Below are 16,329 nucleotides of genomic sequence, written 5' to 3'. Positions count from 1 at the left end.
GAGCGACTGCCTATCTGACCTCCACAACCCAGTTACCCGGGCATCCCAATACCCCAGCGTAAGGCTGGTTGTCAGACTTTCTGCCTTCTGAGTACCCGTAACGACTACCAAAGATGTTAAAATGATAGCTGGGACCTATAGATTATCTTGGCAAGCCTGGTTGCCAGAGTTACTGGCTTCTGACTACCCGTGATGACTGCCAAGGATGACGCGACCTATCAGTTTATCGTGTTTTCCGAAACAAACAAACATCGTATGACAAGACTGTCACCCATCCTCGGACCGACCCGATCGCGCGTAGTGACATGAAATGCGACCATTTCGTTTAGTTAGAAAATTTTATAAAATGAGCAGTCTGCGACACATCTACAACAAATTATATAGACCACCTCTAGTTCTTGAAAGATTACTCACATAACCATCTTGGCTTATCTATATGAGTATCTTCTATTTAAGTTACACTTAAACAAAAGAACAACAAGATAAGGCAATTTGACACCCCACAGCCTGTTAATAAGGTGTATTATTCTGTTCTCAGACAAAGTATGTACTTCACTAAGTACACTCATACGAATGAAATTTTCATTAAATATTTTACATAAATTCCATTATTGTTGTGTCTTTTTCGCTATAAAACGTTTCGTATAAATATTGACTTGGTACGCTTCAAGCTTGTTTATGAAGCAAGTTTATAAAACATTAGATACCTACTTACCTATGTTTTGTTTTGTTCTTTTGTGAGAACAAACAAATATTAAGTATCTAAATTAGCATAAAGAATAGTGGAATGGTAAGATTTAAAGGTCGAAGTACGTCTAATGATTATGGCGTCTGTTTCCATTTTCATTCATTCCCATTCTTTCAAGTGTTTTTGAATGTTCTTACAGCTAATTTATTTTATAGCATCCCAGTTTTGGGGATGGACTTAATCTTCCTCGAGTGGGGTCGCCTACGTTGTTAGTCGAAATTGATATCACTATCCTCGAACATTAGATACTGCTACACATACATATTTCATCGTTATTTTTGTTCTAATACATGAAGTGACTTTTTTTAGCTTGGCAATTAAGATATTTATATAATTGTTGCAAAAGGTCAGAAGATTTTACTGAAACTGAAAAGTTTCAGTAAAATCTTCTGACCTTATGCACATAGTTAGATAACGCGTGAAGTGATTCGGCTGCAGTACTAAACTTAGCAAAGTTTTAGATTTAACTTAGTTTTTTGAAAGTAGTTTAATTAAATACGTGTCGCAGAGCATTATTTTATAACGTAAGTAGTGTTGTTATTACTTAACGCCATCATTGCTATAAAAGAGTAACACCAGTAAATAACATTTCTGAAAGCATTATATCTAATAAATATTTTAATTGGCTAACACGTGTGAGACATTATCTTAAAATTGAAAGAAAGAAAAGAAAGAAAGAAAACTTATTTATTGACACAAACCATACATACACATAGAAACACCAAAAAAAAAAACAAAATAAAGGAACAAAAGGTTGCGTCAAATAACCAATCAATTGGTTAAATTCGAGTTGTTCTAACTTTGTTTATGTGGCTTACAAAACTACCCATCTAATACTCATGTAACCATAAGAAACTGAGGAAAATTGATAATTAAAGGTTTTTTTTTTGCCAAGCGGATTGTCCGCGTGCGAGCTCTTATACGCGTGACGAAATCCAGTGTGAAAGCGTTCTAAAGCCCCGACTCTACTAAAGCGGAGTTGAGAAGATTTATAGCAAAGTCAAATAATTTCATTTTATTTAATTAAACCTTTATTTGCCTTTACAACTTCAAATGAACGTTAAAAATATAAATAAGTTTGATTCTAATTGCCCATTCAAAAAGTAGCCTTATGGAGAAGAATGGGCAAGAAATTCAAGGGTAAATGTTTTGGTACAATCTTACCATCAAAGTATATTTTGATACGATAGTAGCCTTATAGTCTTTCTGCTTATACGAATGAAATTAAAGTTAAAGCACTATTTCGTTTAAAACATACAATGACAGACGTTGTTAAGGTCTAGAAAGGCGCCCTGTTATTATGAAGGTAATTTAATCACAAGGCTTTTCAAGACTCAAATGAAAATGCACTTTCATGAATTTCATTATTGTGTACCTAATAATATTTCTCTAACAACATATATGGCTTCAGCTTGAGTTTTAATAAATTATACGCTTTTATTTTCAATATAAATTCTTCAACGACTAATGTCGCTATACTTAAACTAGCTTCTGCCGGCGGTTTCACCCACATCCCGTGGGAACTACTTCCCGTACCGGGATAAAAAGTAGCCTATAGCCTTCCTCGATAAATGGGCTATCTAACACTGAAAGAAATTTTCAAATCGGACCAGTAGTTCCTGAGATTAGCGCGTTCAAACAAACAAACAAACTCTCCAGCTTTATAATATTAGTATAGATATAAGTTAATTTAATTGTGGATTTAAAAACAACGAAAAAAGTAAAGGAAAAAAGTAAAAAGCAGGTAAGCCAGTGGTAGTCATAAATTTGTAGATCTCCTCACAAAGATGGCCGTTGATCCATTAATTTTATGTAAAGATTAGGTATTCCAGTTGTCATTTTTATTTTTGTTTTCTAGTTGTTTTCATATTTATACAAAATTTTTCTTCGCCTTTTTACATATTTAAAGGTCAAGTTTTGACCAAAATTTTAAAAGCTTACGAATTAAATATACGTCTTGTATTGATTACAAGGCAGGCCTATGCTTATTGGCGTATTACCACTTCTGTTCGAAACATATTCCTATGAAGATGTCTATACTTCTATACTAATATTATAAAGAGGAAAACTTTGTTTGTTTGTTTGGTTGTAATGGATAAACTCAAAAACTACTGGACCGATTTTAAATATTCTTTCACCATTACAAAGCTATATTATCTGCGAGTAACATAGGCTATATTTTATCCCGGTGCGGGCAGTAGCTCCCACGGGACGCGGGTGAAACCGCGGGAAAACGGCTAAGTAGTAATTAATAAATCCGTATTAGTACAGCATAATGACTTACCAGGTACTTATATATAGCGAAGGGCACGTACTCCAGCATTACGAAGACATCAGCCACCGCCAGCCACTTCAGCAGACGGTTGATAGGAGCTGCGGCTAGGTCTCGTCTCGTCAGCACTGCTACGTTCAGAGCATTCGCTAGACTGCCGAAGAAACATACCTGGAAAAATTATAGCTAGTTAAAGTAGTGAAAAAATCGAAATGGAAATAGACTTATGCACGTGTCTATTTGAAAAATATTGGTGTTTGGATACGTTGGATTTTTGAAGAAAATTTTCTAGGAACCTTCAAGTAAAATATTCTATTACCAAATGAATGTTCTTTCGTGATACCTAATTATTAAAGTTCGCTCTATGGAATGAATTATTTCAAATTCATTAGGTAGTGTTAGGCTGCTTTTCTTTTCCCCTCTGGGTCTTTCCCCGTACTACATTATAATAAAAATTAAATTTCAATTTTCCAAGTTAATAAAAACAAAATACCCGACTGCACACTAAAAAAAGAGTAAAACAAGCCCCACAATAATATTGATCAATACAACTTTACTGAATATAATTTATAAATATTGATGGAAAGCATCGCAGGCGGGGACCAACAGAGGCTCATTTATAGTCATTTGGGTTGTGCACCATTTAGCAGAATTTTCGTTGGTGGCGGTCAAGGTGGTCCCCGCCTGCGATGCTTTCCATCAATATTTATAAATTATATTCAGTAAAGTTGTATTGATCAATATTATTGTGGGGCTTGTTTTACTCTTTTTTTAGTGTGCAGTCGGGTATTTTGTTTTTTTAATAATAATTCTTTTATTTATAACTTTTTAGCTGTTTTTATTTAACGAAAATGTTGTAGATGTAGAAGACTATGTATATGTAAGTACCATTTTAAATTATTTCGACGACATTTGGCTTTAGATTACGAGTGATGTTACTCCGCAACATAAATTTACCGCCAATGCGACGTTCAAGACGATCAAGACGACGTTCATGCATTTGATCAAGACGACGTGATTGTATCGCCAAAAGAATCGCTTTTTGCTTGCTAACGCATGAGTTGCTTTGCGTTGACGCAGAATTAACATGTTCCCGTGGGAATTTTGAGAAAAAACGTATCCTATATTAATTACTCCCGTGATTGAAATGAATCTAATGATACCGCATACATATTTTTTTAAAGGGAAATTTAGAAAAATTTATATTTAAAATATCCCGTGGGACTTTTAGGATAAAATGTATCCTATGACACTCCCGTAATCAAGACAAATCTAACGATACCTCATACTTCAAAATCCATCAAGCCGTTTAGGCTACAGGAGGTCACAAAGGAACAGACATACATACATACTTACATACTTACATACACTCGAAAAACATTACCCTCCTTCTTTGGCAGTCGGGTAAAAAACAATGTACCTACTTAGGTAAAGTTTCAGACAACTAGGTACAACAAATAGGTATGTATATAGCTTCGGAGCTCAATACAAGATCTTTTAAAAATGTTAGGAAATAAAAAAAAACCGGCCAAGTGCGAGTCGGACTCGTGCACGAAGGGTTCCGTAAATTACAGTTAAATCAACCTATCTCAAAAACTATAAGAGATACTTTGATCAAAACAAAAATCGTTGAAAGAGTTAATTAGCATGCATCACCTCTATTTTTTTTAGAATTTTATACCCCGTAGTTATAAAAATAGAGGGGGGGGGACATACTTTTTACGACTTTGAGAGCTGATATCTCAAAAACCGTTCACTTTAAGAAAAATGTTTTTTAGAAAACTTTATATCATTTTAAAAGACCTTTCCATTGATACCCCACACGGGTATGTACATCGAAAAAAAAAATTTCATCCCTCAGTTACATGTATGGGGGGCCCCACCCCCAATTCTTTTTTTTACTATTTAGTGTCATATTTTTGTAGCGGTTCATACAACACATATTCCCATCAAATTTCATCACTGTTGTACTTATAGTTTCCGAGTAAATCGGCTGTGACAGACGGACAGACGGACAGACGGACAGACGGACATGACGAAACTATAAGGGTTCCGTTTTTGCCATTTTGGCTACGGAACCCTAAAAAAGACCATTAACTGCAGAAGTTATACCCGCGGTCGGTAACTTATGGGTCAATTAGATAACAAAAGTTGGCGCATAAACCTATTCCCAACCAAATGTACTTTTGGCACTCACAAATGCGTTTGCAGCACATTTAGAAGATTAGGCGGAACCATCTATACTGGAAAATAAAAAGAGAAGAATTATGTGAACTTTCGTGAAGAAACTCGTGCTTATCTACGTTTATAGTGTTCAACTTCTACGTATTGTGTTTATAGCGTTTATATTGTCTCAAAATTATGAACTCCTTGGTTGGTTTTATACTTCATGATTATTGACAATTGAATGTGACAGCTTTCGTCACTCTTCATTCGTGTATTGTTAACAATTTATTATTTAAATAAAACTTATGGAATTTCTGGAAACTTGAGCTGGTTTACAGATATATTATTTTGCGTATAACAAAACATATATAACTTTTTTTTATTTAGAAAAGTTAAGAATTCCTTATTTATGAAACTGGGAAAATAACATAGGTAGTTATCGGCACGAATCTTGAGCTCTGACCTACATCTGCGCAGAAGTGATTTATTAGCAAAGAACCAAACCCGAGTGACGGCTATGACGCGATGCACTGCGGGCCAATCACCGCTTTTGCCCACTCCCGCGCCTCACTTCATACCTCAAAATGAACCCAATTAATTACTTCTGCGCAGGTGCAGGTCAGCGCTCAAGATTCGTGCCGATGATTATATGTGACAGAAAGTTTTATTTGCCTTTCATTCTATGATCCAAGTGGATTTACGATTGAATATTCATAACGCCCGCGGGCATGGAAACAAAAAGTACCTGATTGATCAAAATAACTTTTATTAGTACTTGCTACCAATTTCTAGCATTGTTTACCAGAAGTGCTCCGAGGATTTTTTGTTTGAATCATTTATTGTTTATGAAAAGATATTTAATTATAGTAAGAACAAGACGAAATATATATTGCACACTCTTATAAGTAGATGTAATGTTTTTTAAAATTATGGAATAACATATGCATTATGTGCAAAATTATGAGGCCAAGGCTACATATTACTTGTAAGCATTTCAGTCAATAACACACATATTTACAAAAATGAACCTTGCCCTACATTAAAAAGTTCTATGGTGAATGCTTTTAACACAGTGATACATAATACGGATTCGCAAAGTCGAAGTGAATTTAAAATTATAACTGCGCAAATCATGTTGAGCTTGTTATAATTATTGGTTTTTAAAATTCATTATTGAAACTTATATTATAAAAATATAAGTAATTAAAGAATTTGTCTGTTGAAATAATATAAACTTTCTCTCACAAGTACTAACTTTGGTTCATTTCAAATTCAAAATAACACACATACATACCTAATGTAACTCACTGGCCTACTTCTCCTTCCGTGTTATAAGTTATAATGTAGAATAATATAACCACTTAGCAACTCATAAAATGACTTTCTATTAAAAGTCTATAAAGGTACTAAAAGATCAAAATTTATTGGTTTACTTAAAAAATAACTCAAAATTGAAGAATATTTCAGTATGTTTGAGTAAAATTTAATGATTTAAGTAAATACCGGTACCTATCTATTTTAGGCTATAGGTATTAATTAAACAGTCCTATTGACGTCATGATATTTAAATAATTAATTGGTACAAATGGTATAACTAGTTACTATAGGAAATCTACAAACTACGCAAAGGTTAACATCGCTTTTTTGTTTTCTAAGAATCTTACGTTTCAAATAAAATTATTCGCAGAAACCAGATGATAATTTTATTCATCCAATTAATGTTCTAAAGCTGGTATAGGCAATAGTATAGTATAGGCAATTCATCCATGTGAGGGAAAAATACCCCTCAGAAATACTGCAGACGAAAAACTAAAAAAAGGCACTTATTATACCTGTCCACTAATATGGACCTTCTATACAAGATGGATTAACGAACTTCTAATTGCTGATAAGGTACTGAAAATCAATCTGTTATTATCTATATATCACTTATATACTTAATATAATAAAGTAAAAGCATGTTTTTCTATGTTTGTACCCTAAAGGCTACGAAACTACAGAACAGATGTCAAAATGGCTAATCCATTGTAAATACGATTAATTAACTACTTCTGTTTTCGCCCCTATTATGAATGTCTGTTCTCTGTTCCAACAAATAATTTGAATTTGATTTGAATTGACGTACATACATACTACATACGTAGAAGCAATTCCAGGAACTACTGACTGGACCGAATTGTCAATTATGACAAATGGGCTTTCAGAGTAAACAAAACGAGTCACGAATCACGACTACTTAATGACAATACAAGATAAAATCAATATATTTCACTGAATCCTTGCTATGTATCTAATCATCATCCTCCGAGCCTTTTCCCAATCATGTTGGGGTCGGCTTCCAGTCTAACCGGATTCAGCTGAGTACCAGTGCTTTACAAGAAGCGACTGCCTATCTGACCTCCTAAACCCAGTTTCCCGGGCAACCCGATACCCCTTGGTTAGACTGGTATCAGATTTACTGGCTTCTGACTATCCGTAACGACTGAGAAGGATGTTCAATGACAGCCGGGACCTACAGTTTAACGTGCCATCCGAAACACAGCCAATGGTGTCTAAGATATACTTAGAATGTACATACAAACTTAGAAAAGTTGCATTGGTACTTGCCTGACCTGGAATCGAACCCGCGCCCTCATACTTGAGAGGTTGGTCCTTTACCCACTAGGCCACCACGACTTGTTATGTATCTAATCTTAACTGCGTAATACGTATTCCGATACGATAATAGCTCTTAGAATCCAATCAGTTTTGTTACTAGGTATTCAAATCATGATTGGTTGGTTACCAAGTGATTATCTATGTTCCGGTATTATTTATCACTTAATAGGTGTACGTAGAATCTGTCGATGGAAAGTTTGGAGAACGAACGATTTTTCCGAATATTCAAAGATGAGAGATATTTGGCAAATTGTGACGGCAAACCTACTTATAGGTAGTACGGAAGTTTGGTCATTTTGTTTGTTTCTTTTTCACGCAAAAAATACTGAATGGTTATTGATAAAAATTAGCAGCAATGTAGCGTATGCATCAGAATATTTTACATAGGTATAAGTAAGCTACTTATTTATCTACTACTACTATGTGCTATCTACTTTTAATATGCTTACCAAACCAGACTCCAAGCCAGCAGAACACCCTATTTTTCTCTTAGCATTACCCGTATACACAAGAACACACTCCATCTAGATTACGCATACGATAAAATAAATTAACACAATGTTTATCATCCCGTAAATCAAACATTCGTAACGTACGTAACATAAACACACACATATCTGCGAAAACAATTTTTGTTTTCGAACCAAAGCTCTCAGATGAAATCCATCAAATTGTACGTAGAGACTGTTAGAATACCCGCATACTGAACACTAAACAGTCGGCCAATAGTTGACCAGATATATGGTAAAAAAAAAGAAAATCTTGATTCTAATCAATCGGCTATCCTTTGAACATCTTTGGCAGTCGTTACGGGTAGTCAGAAACCAGTAAGTCTGACAACCAGTCTTAAATAGCGGTAATGAGTTGCCCGGGTAACTGGGTTGAGGAGGTCAGATTGGCAGTCTCTCCTTGTAAAACAGTTACTCAACTGCATCCTGTTAGACAAGCCCACCCCAACGTACTTGGGAAAAGGCTAGGTAGCCAGCAAGTCTCAAGCTCACTCTTTCTGATACCGGCTCGGCTAAATACCTGATCTTTATTAAATAATGTGCATACTTCCATTCATGATTTATGAGGCCAAACAAATTAGTGGCCGACTGAAAGTTTGCAGTGTACTTAAATACCCTTAAAATCCATACAAATGTTTTGCGACCTTAATTATGGGATACTTGATACCCTGGGTTATGTTTGACAATCATTATGGCGTGATGATCAAGCCAAATGGCCCGATAATGTCAGCTAATGGACAGATTAATGGTATTCATAACACTCTTGTATGCTGTGGAGGTTTTTGGTCGTTTATTTTGTGATAAAGTGTTGTTTTCGGGTTCACATATTTTGGGGTTAATGACATTATTTTTATGTCAATGTTATATATTTCATTTTGATTTTTTCAATTGGTGTTCTTTTTTAATAATCAATGCAACTGGCGAATAGGTAACTTACGTAAATCACTTAAAGTTATTACTTTTACCTAGTTGGTATATGAGGAAACAAAACTGCAATTATGCTACTGCCCTTATTCCAATTTTATATGGGGGTGAGAACGTGACAAAACTACAAGCATTTTTATTTACTTTTAAGCTTTGAATAATACTTACCTACCTATAATTTACCTACATCCAAGCCCATTAATAAGTCAACTACCAATAAAATACAAGACCAACATAACAATGTTTTGACGATATGGATTAGACAGCAATTTGACCTGATTCCGAACTAATACGGGCCTATCCTAAGCAATAACTTAGCTTTCACCTCATAAATCAAATGACCAATAAGTCTAGAAAAAACGAGTTTACGACCTTTTTTGGTAACCTTAGATTGTATTAGAGGCTTCTTTTTCGCTTAATTGAAACGTGTTTGTAATTCCAATTGGGTTTCGGTGGTTAAATTGGTGTTACCGGGAACAACCTTTATTGAATGGTTTAATCAATTATTTAAATGTTTAAAAGGAGCTTTTGAAAAGTTTGAATGTAATTAGCAGATAATATATAAAATTAATGCAAGAAAGTACGTAGATATTATAACTTTAAAATGAATAAAAGGAACACTGAAATTACTTTCAGCACTAATACTCTAGACAAGCAGAGGACCTCAAACGGCGCAAATATAGTAGCCTTATCGGGAATTACATGTTTGAGCCGTTTGGGGTTGAAACTCTCGGGCCGTGGGGTCCGAGTGCTCACGCGCTTGCGAAGGAAATTTCTAAACGCCTTGTTGACACTTCTCGTGACCCAAGGGCTGGCTTTTATTTCGCACAGAGGTTGAGCCATCCAACGTGGCAATGCTGCCAGCCTTCTGGGTACATTACCCGGTGACAGCGATGAGGAGCAATTTTTTGATGCAATGTATTAGTTTTAAGTTGTACATATAAGTTTAGTTTTAATTTTTAAAATTAATGTAAATATGCTACCATATTTAAATGATTTTCAAAACACGTTTTTATGCAATTCATCATTTAATTGAAAGTCATAATGAGTAGAATTATCAATTGACTCATCATTTTTACAAAAAATGTATTTTTATGACGGATTTGTCTACACACAACACAAGTTACATTAACATTATCCCATTTAGCTACTTAGTACCAGATATAAATGATATAACTTTGTTTGCTCTCAAACACCTAGGTCTGAAGCCTATGCTACTAAGTAAATAATAGGATTTTCTCCCTCACCACATTGTGGGTCAAATAATATTTCCTTGATCCTACAATATGGTCGCTACCCTCTTATGCTCGGGATCACTATTGAGGATCGTAGCCGCAGAAATATGTGAAATAAACCTAAAATAACACCTGAAATATGTTTACTTTGGTACATCAAAATGAATATTAATTTTGTGTCGAATATGCCTAATTATATTTTAAAAGGTTCTCGTATTTCTCGAGGCTTTACTTTGATCGCCGGAACTGTACTTAAAAATACTGTTAATAAAATAAAAATCGGAACAATCTATTATTAAACCTCCCAAGTTAGATTTTAATAAAAAATAAATTATAAAATACTTACAATGAGGCTCAAATATCCATGTATGCTGTTATAAGCCAAGATCACATCTCTGAAGTTCCCCTCACAATACGTGCAAGCTGGCTCACTAGATCTCGTCAAATTCAGCCGGGTCCTCCACCCATCCACCAGCTTCACCAGAGCCCCGAAGTCCAGCGACTCATTGGAACTGTTCTTGGTCGTCTGCTCCCTCAAAGCTGATAGAAACTGGGAGAAGTCCACGTTAGTTCTGTTCTCACCAGTCATCTCAGTTTCGAGTAACATCTCTTCAAATAGGTTTGTTAACGTCTGTGTTATATTAGAAGTGTCATCTCCACTCATTTTTCTGTCATCATCCGAAGCAAATTCATAGTTCGTTGCTTTCCTTTCGTTGATTTGTTTTTGTTTTTCCTGCAACAAACATTTAACGTTTTGAATATTTGTGAAGATGGTAATAGCTGGCGACATTTTTATTCGATTTGCGCTCAAAGTATATTACATTCATGAGTTATATGATTACCTTTTTAAAAGGAAGGATATTAAGAAACGGTAATAAATCGGCGCATATTATGATTCTTTCCGTGAAATGGATATAAATTCAGAGCTTTTGTACCTGGGACCGCGATAGCAATAACGTGGTCTTAGAAAGTTATCTAATGGCTGTAAAGTCTACGTTACAGTATTACCTCGGTCGGTTTAGATGACTTTTACTACTTTAGAACAAGTTTATGGCTGAATTTCTTCATTTGCTCGTTATTGTTTGTTGGCCAATAAATTCTACGGAGATTTAGAATGGCTTTGTTATTGGTTGGCAAATTATATTACCTTCTATCTCAGCAAATACTATTAAACTGAATAATAGGTACCTATTACCAAATAACATGAATTACAATGAAAACTATTAAACTTACAGGGGTTTAATAACGTATTTGAAACCCCGCATCAGACACATAAAAACGTAATATTATGTCCCAAAATGTAATAACCCAATAAAACTTGTTATGACCCATCTTTTCATACTTCAAAAATAGGATTCCTAATTTCAAATTCTTTACGAGAACTTAGACTAGTACTTGAAAGCAAAAATAGCGGCTAAGAGAACTAATGCCGGCTAAAAAAGATTTTTATTACGTCAGCTATAAACGTGAGTGGTTCTCTAGATAAAACAGATGCGAAGGAAAAAGATCTGCCAAAAATATTTGGCGTAAGCCACGAGAATAGGGAATACACGTACGCGAATTAAGTTTCACGCTTCATCGCCTTTTGTTATGAGATAAATAAATGTTTACTAGAAACAGGGTATGGGAATAGTGCAATGTTTGTTTACTTTAGTACAATGTATCAGAAAAAACTAAACGATAATAATACGGATCAAATAAAAACAAGAATGGTGGACCTCAGGGGAGGCTACAGTGGACTGTTGAGTCTTTCAGCTAAAACAACGTCGAAGAAATAAAAGCATGAAAAATAGGTGACTTGACACACTTAAAAATAAGTCCGATAAAGCCTTGGCCTTCCAAGATCTATCCAGAGAATATTTACCTCAAAAAATGAATACCAAAGTACTAGTCTGAAAATTTTAAATTGAATTTTTTTAAATCTGCTGGTTACCGCATTTTTGTGTTTACGAAGTTTCTAGTGGCCACCTGTGGCTAGGTTTGGCTCATAAATATCTCGTTGGCTCGAGTGATAAAAGTTTCCTAAATCCAGTTCATAGTTTTAGTGGAATATTCACTTAGCCTGTGGGAGTAGTTTGTTCCCTGTCGCTACGTTGCTTATGAAAAATTATACCTAATACAACGCAGTCTATGACCAAAACGACTAACCAAAACAAAATGCCAAGAAAAGAACCGTCAAATATAATCCGCTAGAAATATTTATGTTTAATATGTCAGTGAGGAAGGCAATCCGCAGCAACCAATCAAACAGATTACCTACAGTTCAGTTTGAAGGTAATTAACTGGCGGAGAATCTTTAACACCGCGATTCAGAAATGAGACGAAAATGCACAGCGCCATCTAATAGCGGTAGGCAGAACTTCTCAACATTTAGAACTAAACATTATTTTGTTCGTTCCATTACGTACTGATAGGTTCAAACTAATACATTTTACATCCTTCATCATCCCTTATTTTATCACCCGTGGGGGTTGAATGGGGGTTGAATTAATCAAAATCGTATTTAAGCGAACGTCATCATAAAATTCTGATTCGTCATCAGGACTTCTTCATAAAATCTAAGAAGATGTATACAAACTTTTATCCCCTGTTTTATCCCCTTAGAGATGGAATTTATCAAAATCCTTTCTTAAGGGTTGCCTACGCCATAGTAGCTTTATGCATGCAAAGTCTCAGTCCGATCGGTTTAAAATTGACAAAGTTTCATACAAACTTTCATCCCCTATTTTATCCCCTTGGGGGTAGAATTGATCAAAATCCTTTCTTAGCGGATGCCTACGTCATAACATCTACCTGCATGCCAAATTTCAGCCCGATCCGTCCAGTGGTTTCAGCTGTGCGTTGATAGATCACTATGTCAGTCAGTCAGTCACCTTTGAGTTTTATATATTTAGAAGATATTTTTTATAAAGAAAAATAAGGTTAGATATACATTATTTAGGGATTGAATGATCTGAATGTCTGAAATCGAAATGATTACGAAACAATAGAATTTTCTAACTAGGTACCGTAGGTCAAAATAGCTATTGAATAGAGAAAGGCTCCGCTTGTGCTTCGCTCGTGCTCGGTTCGTCTAGCGTAGAACCCGCCTTATTACTTTACGATTAATCATGTAGCAACTGTCTGCATACTCTGTTTCCGCCTCTTGATTGATAAGGCTGAAAGCAGACGAGCGGAATATTGTAACCTTGGGCTTGTCTTGAAGTTACTACACTTCTCTTATAAATACACCAGGATGCAGGAAAAATAACGACATTTAGAAAGTTACGATAGTGTGACCCTGCTTAATGTAATCAAGAAACCGTTTTAGTCTCCATAATTCAATTGAGTTTCATACACAATCAACTTCCTAACCTAAACGGCAATTCAATTAAACCATTGTTTTGTTTACAAACAACAAATTGTGAACTAAACAGTCGTTTGCTACATTTCTGGGAATAACTGTACCAAACGTCGAAATTAATATTCGGTTGGATTCTCTGTTTGCGGGTGAACTAGTGTTGTACCGTTAACCAAAATATTAGAAGCCAATGTTACTAACATTTCCCAGAGTATTGCGTTAACTAGGATAGAGATTACCGACGGAAACCAGTCAATTATTGGTAATTTGTAATGAGTTTTAGAGCACAAAACTGCAAACTTGGGCTTAGTCGGCCGACGGATAGCGATTTTATTTTTCAAAAAAATGCAACTGTCGGCCGGTTTTTTTAGTCTACAGTGTGCAATCTACCTATAATTTCTCACAACTTTGTTGAAGTAAACACTTAATACTAGAGCTGATTTTTATTTCCGTTAGCACTTCCTACCAAAAAGTACATTACAACATCTTAACTGCAATACACCATGGCCGACATAAAACGGATGCTTTTATTTCAACCTTCTTTTGTTTCTTATGTTCACAAAGTTCATTTGTGTGCCAAATGCGAAAAATAAATACTAGAGAAAATAAGATCTAGGTCAGAGCAAAATATTTATTTTACCAAAAGTACAAGAGAATGTAGGTATTTTTAGAAAAGTATGTATCGATTAAAAACAATCGCAAATCAAGTGGTTCTCGATATTCCATAAAACGAGATTGTGGACATTCTCATTACAAATTACTCGAATATGAAACTTCTTTACTTTATGATGGTGTTTTAACTTTCGAGATAACCTAGATACAACACAGTCATGTGCTACTGAAAATAGGACCCTTTGTGAAAACACGAAACACGTGAACATGAAAAGGTCAACTATAAAGGAAATGCAAACAGATGTTTTAAATTAAAACAGTGAGTTTACATACAAGTAGGTTGGTGTAATTTGACCGAAGTATACTTGTTCGTACGTTGGGAACACGGAATATGATAAGATGAATGGAGATGGCAAAATGCAGGTAGGTCAGGCTTCTAGGTCCAATTCGTGCAGCGGGCATGACTAAAACCATCAGATACGAGATAACTAACGATTCGTCCGGGTTATTTGAGACATCTGTCAACGATCTTTGTTGTTACAAAAAATGTTTGGGTCCAAAGAAGGCGTAAGTATACGGGCGAAAACAGTAACGCTTCCTCGCTCCCCACTCACTAGCACTTTGGCGCGCTACTTTTGTAATTAATTTTCCGTTATACGGCACCTCCACTAGTCATTGTGTTCTCCATGTTAGGGAAACTACGTATCTACGCAATTAGGTACATGACACAAGATACACTAATGCTACAAGGTATATACAGTGGACACTCCTTAGCGTAGGAGGTTACCCACTAGCCTCAATGAACTGACAAAGCTAAAAATAACGTGGCATTTTCACCGTGAAATTGTAATATGAAAGGTGCAGTTGGACAATACTGGATATGATAAATTTCAGAACATTATGCATGTTTTCGCTAAATGATAAAACAATGTTTGCTAATTTGTAAGGCGATCTCTACCTCTAATCATTTCATTTATTTGCATAAAATGTGGAACAAGAGTTGGTACAATTTTTTTTGTAGTACATTCCACATTCCGCAATTATAAACGTTGTGCAAATATTTGAGAAAACACTCTGATTTTGCCAGTAATGTTCGAGTCTCATCTACGTCTAAGTAACACGTTTACTCCTCGACTGTTGCCGAGAAATATTGACAGTACACCAGCCCTAAAATCCTAGACATACAAACATTACTCAACAAGACGTATATACATACACATATCTATGTTCTATGTAAAACACTAGCCGTTTTCCGGTGGTTTCGCCCGCTCCCAGTGAGAAATACATACTGCCAGCACCGGATTAAAATATAGAAATGTAACTATTCAACAGTGAAAGAATTAATCAAATCGGTTTAGTAGTTGCGGAGCCTTTATAGAACAAACAAAACAATATTTCCTCTTTATTATATTAGTACCAACTACTATAGATATAGGCATGTCGAAGTCCATGGCTCATTTATCAAACTTCGCATGAGAGCACTTGGAAGGCATGAGTGCAATAAGTTAGTTCTGTCAACTCTGCAACTGCATGTGTCGAACCAATAACGCGTTCCAAGTGAGAAATGTATAAATATTTCGAGTAGTTCACTTTAGTCCCGGTTGGGCGCCAGTTTGACGATAAAGTAGTTCAGTTGTGTACATAAGGTTTAGTTCAAAAGTTTGGAAGCTTACTAGTTTAAAGTTTGATAACGAGTGAAAGTTATTTTTCGTAAAAATACCACGGCATTCTCATGCATTAGTCTATTTCTGGCGCCCACCGTGGGACTTTAATGTGTACCAAGACAAAATAGGCGCCTAATTTAGTAGATTGTTGATAAGGTTCGAACCAACATAAAGTCTAGAGATTAAAAATAAGCACTAGGT

The 16,329-nt window shown here is 35.3% G+C and overlaps 1 protein-coding gene across 1 annotated transcript in view; it reads right to left on the bottom strand.

Annotated features, from left to right (window-relative positions):
* Window positions 1-16,329, bottom strand: part of LOC110376378 (G-protein coupled receptor dmsr-1) — a 98,126-nt gene that overhangs the window by 63,800 nt on the left and 17,997 nt on the right. The window contains exons 2-3 of the mRNA XM_064038338.1: window positions 10,859-11,245; window positions 3,033-3,191 (exon numbers count right to left, since the gene is read on the bottom strand). Of these exons, the coding sequence (XP_063894408.1) occupies window positions 3,033-3,191; window positions 10,859-11,176 (477 nt within the window). The 5' untranslated portion in view covers window positions 11,177-11,245. The remainder of the gene's footprint in view (window positions 1-3,032; window positions 3,192-10,858; window positions 11,246-16,329) is intronic.

This window comes from Helicoverpa armigera, chromosome 15 (assembly GCF_030705265.1).
Source record: "Helicoverpa armigera isolate CAAS_96S chromosome 15, ASM3070526v1, whole genome shotgun sequence".
Taxonomy (NCBI): domain Eukaryota; kingdom Metazoa; phylum Arthropoda; class Insecta; order Lepidoptera; family Noctuidae; genus Helicoverpa; species Helicoverpa armigera.
This window is presented reverse-complemented; position numbering and strand designations above follow the sequence as displayed.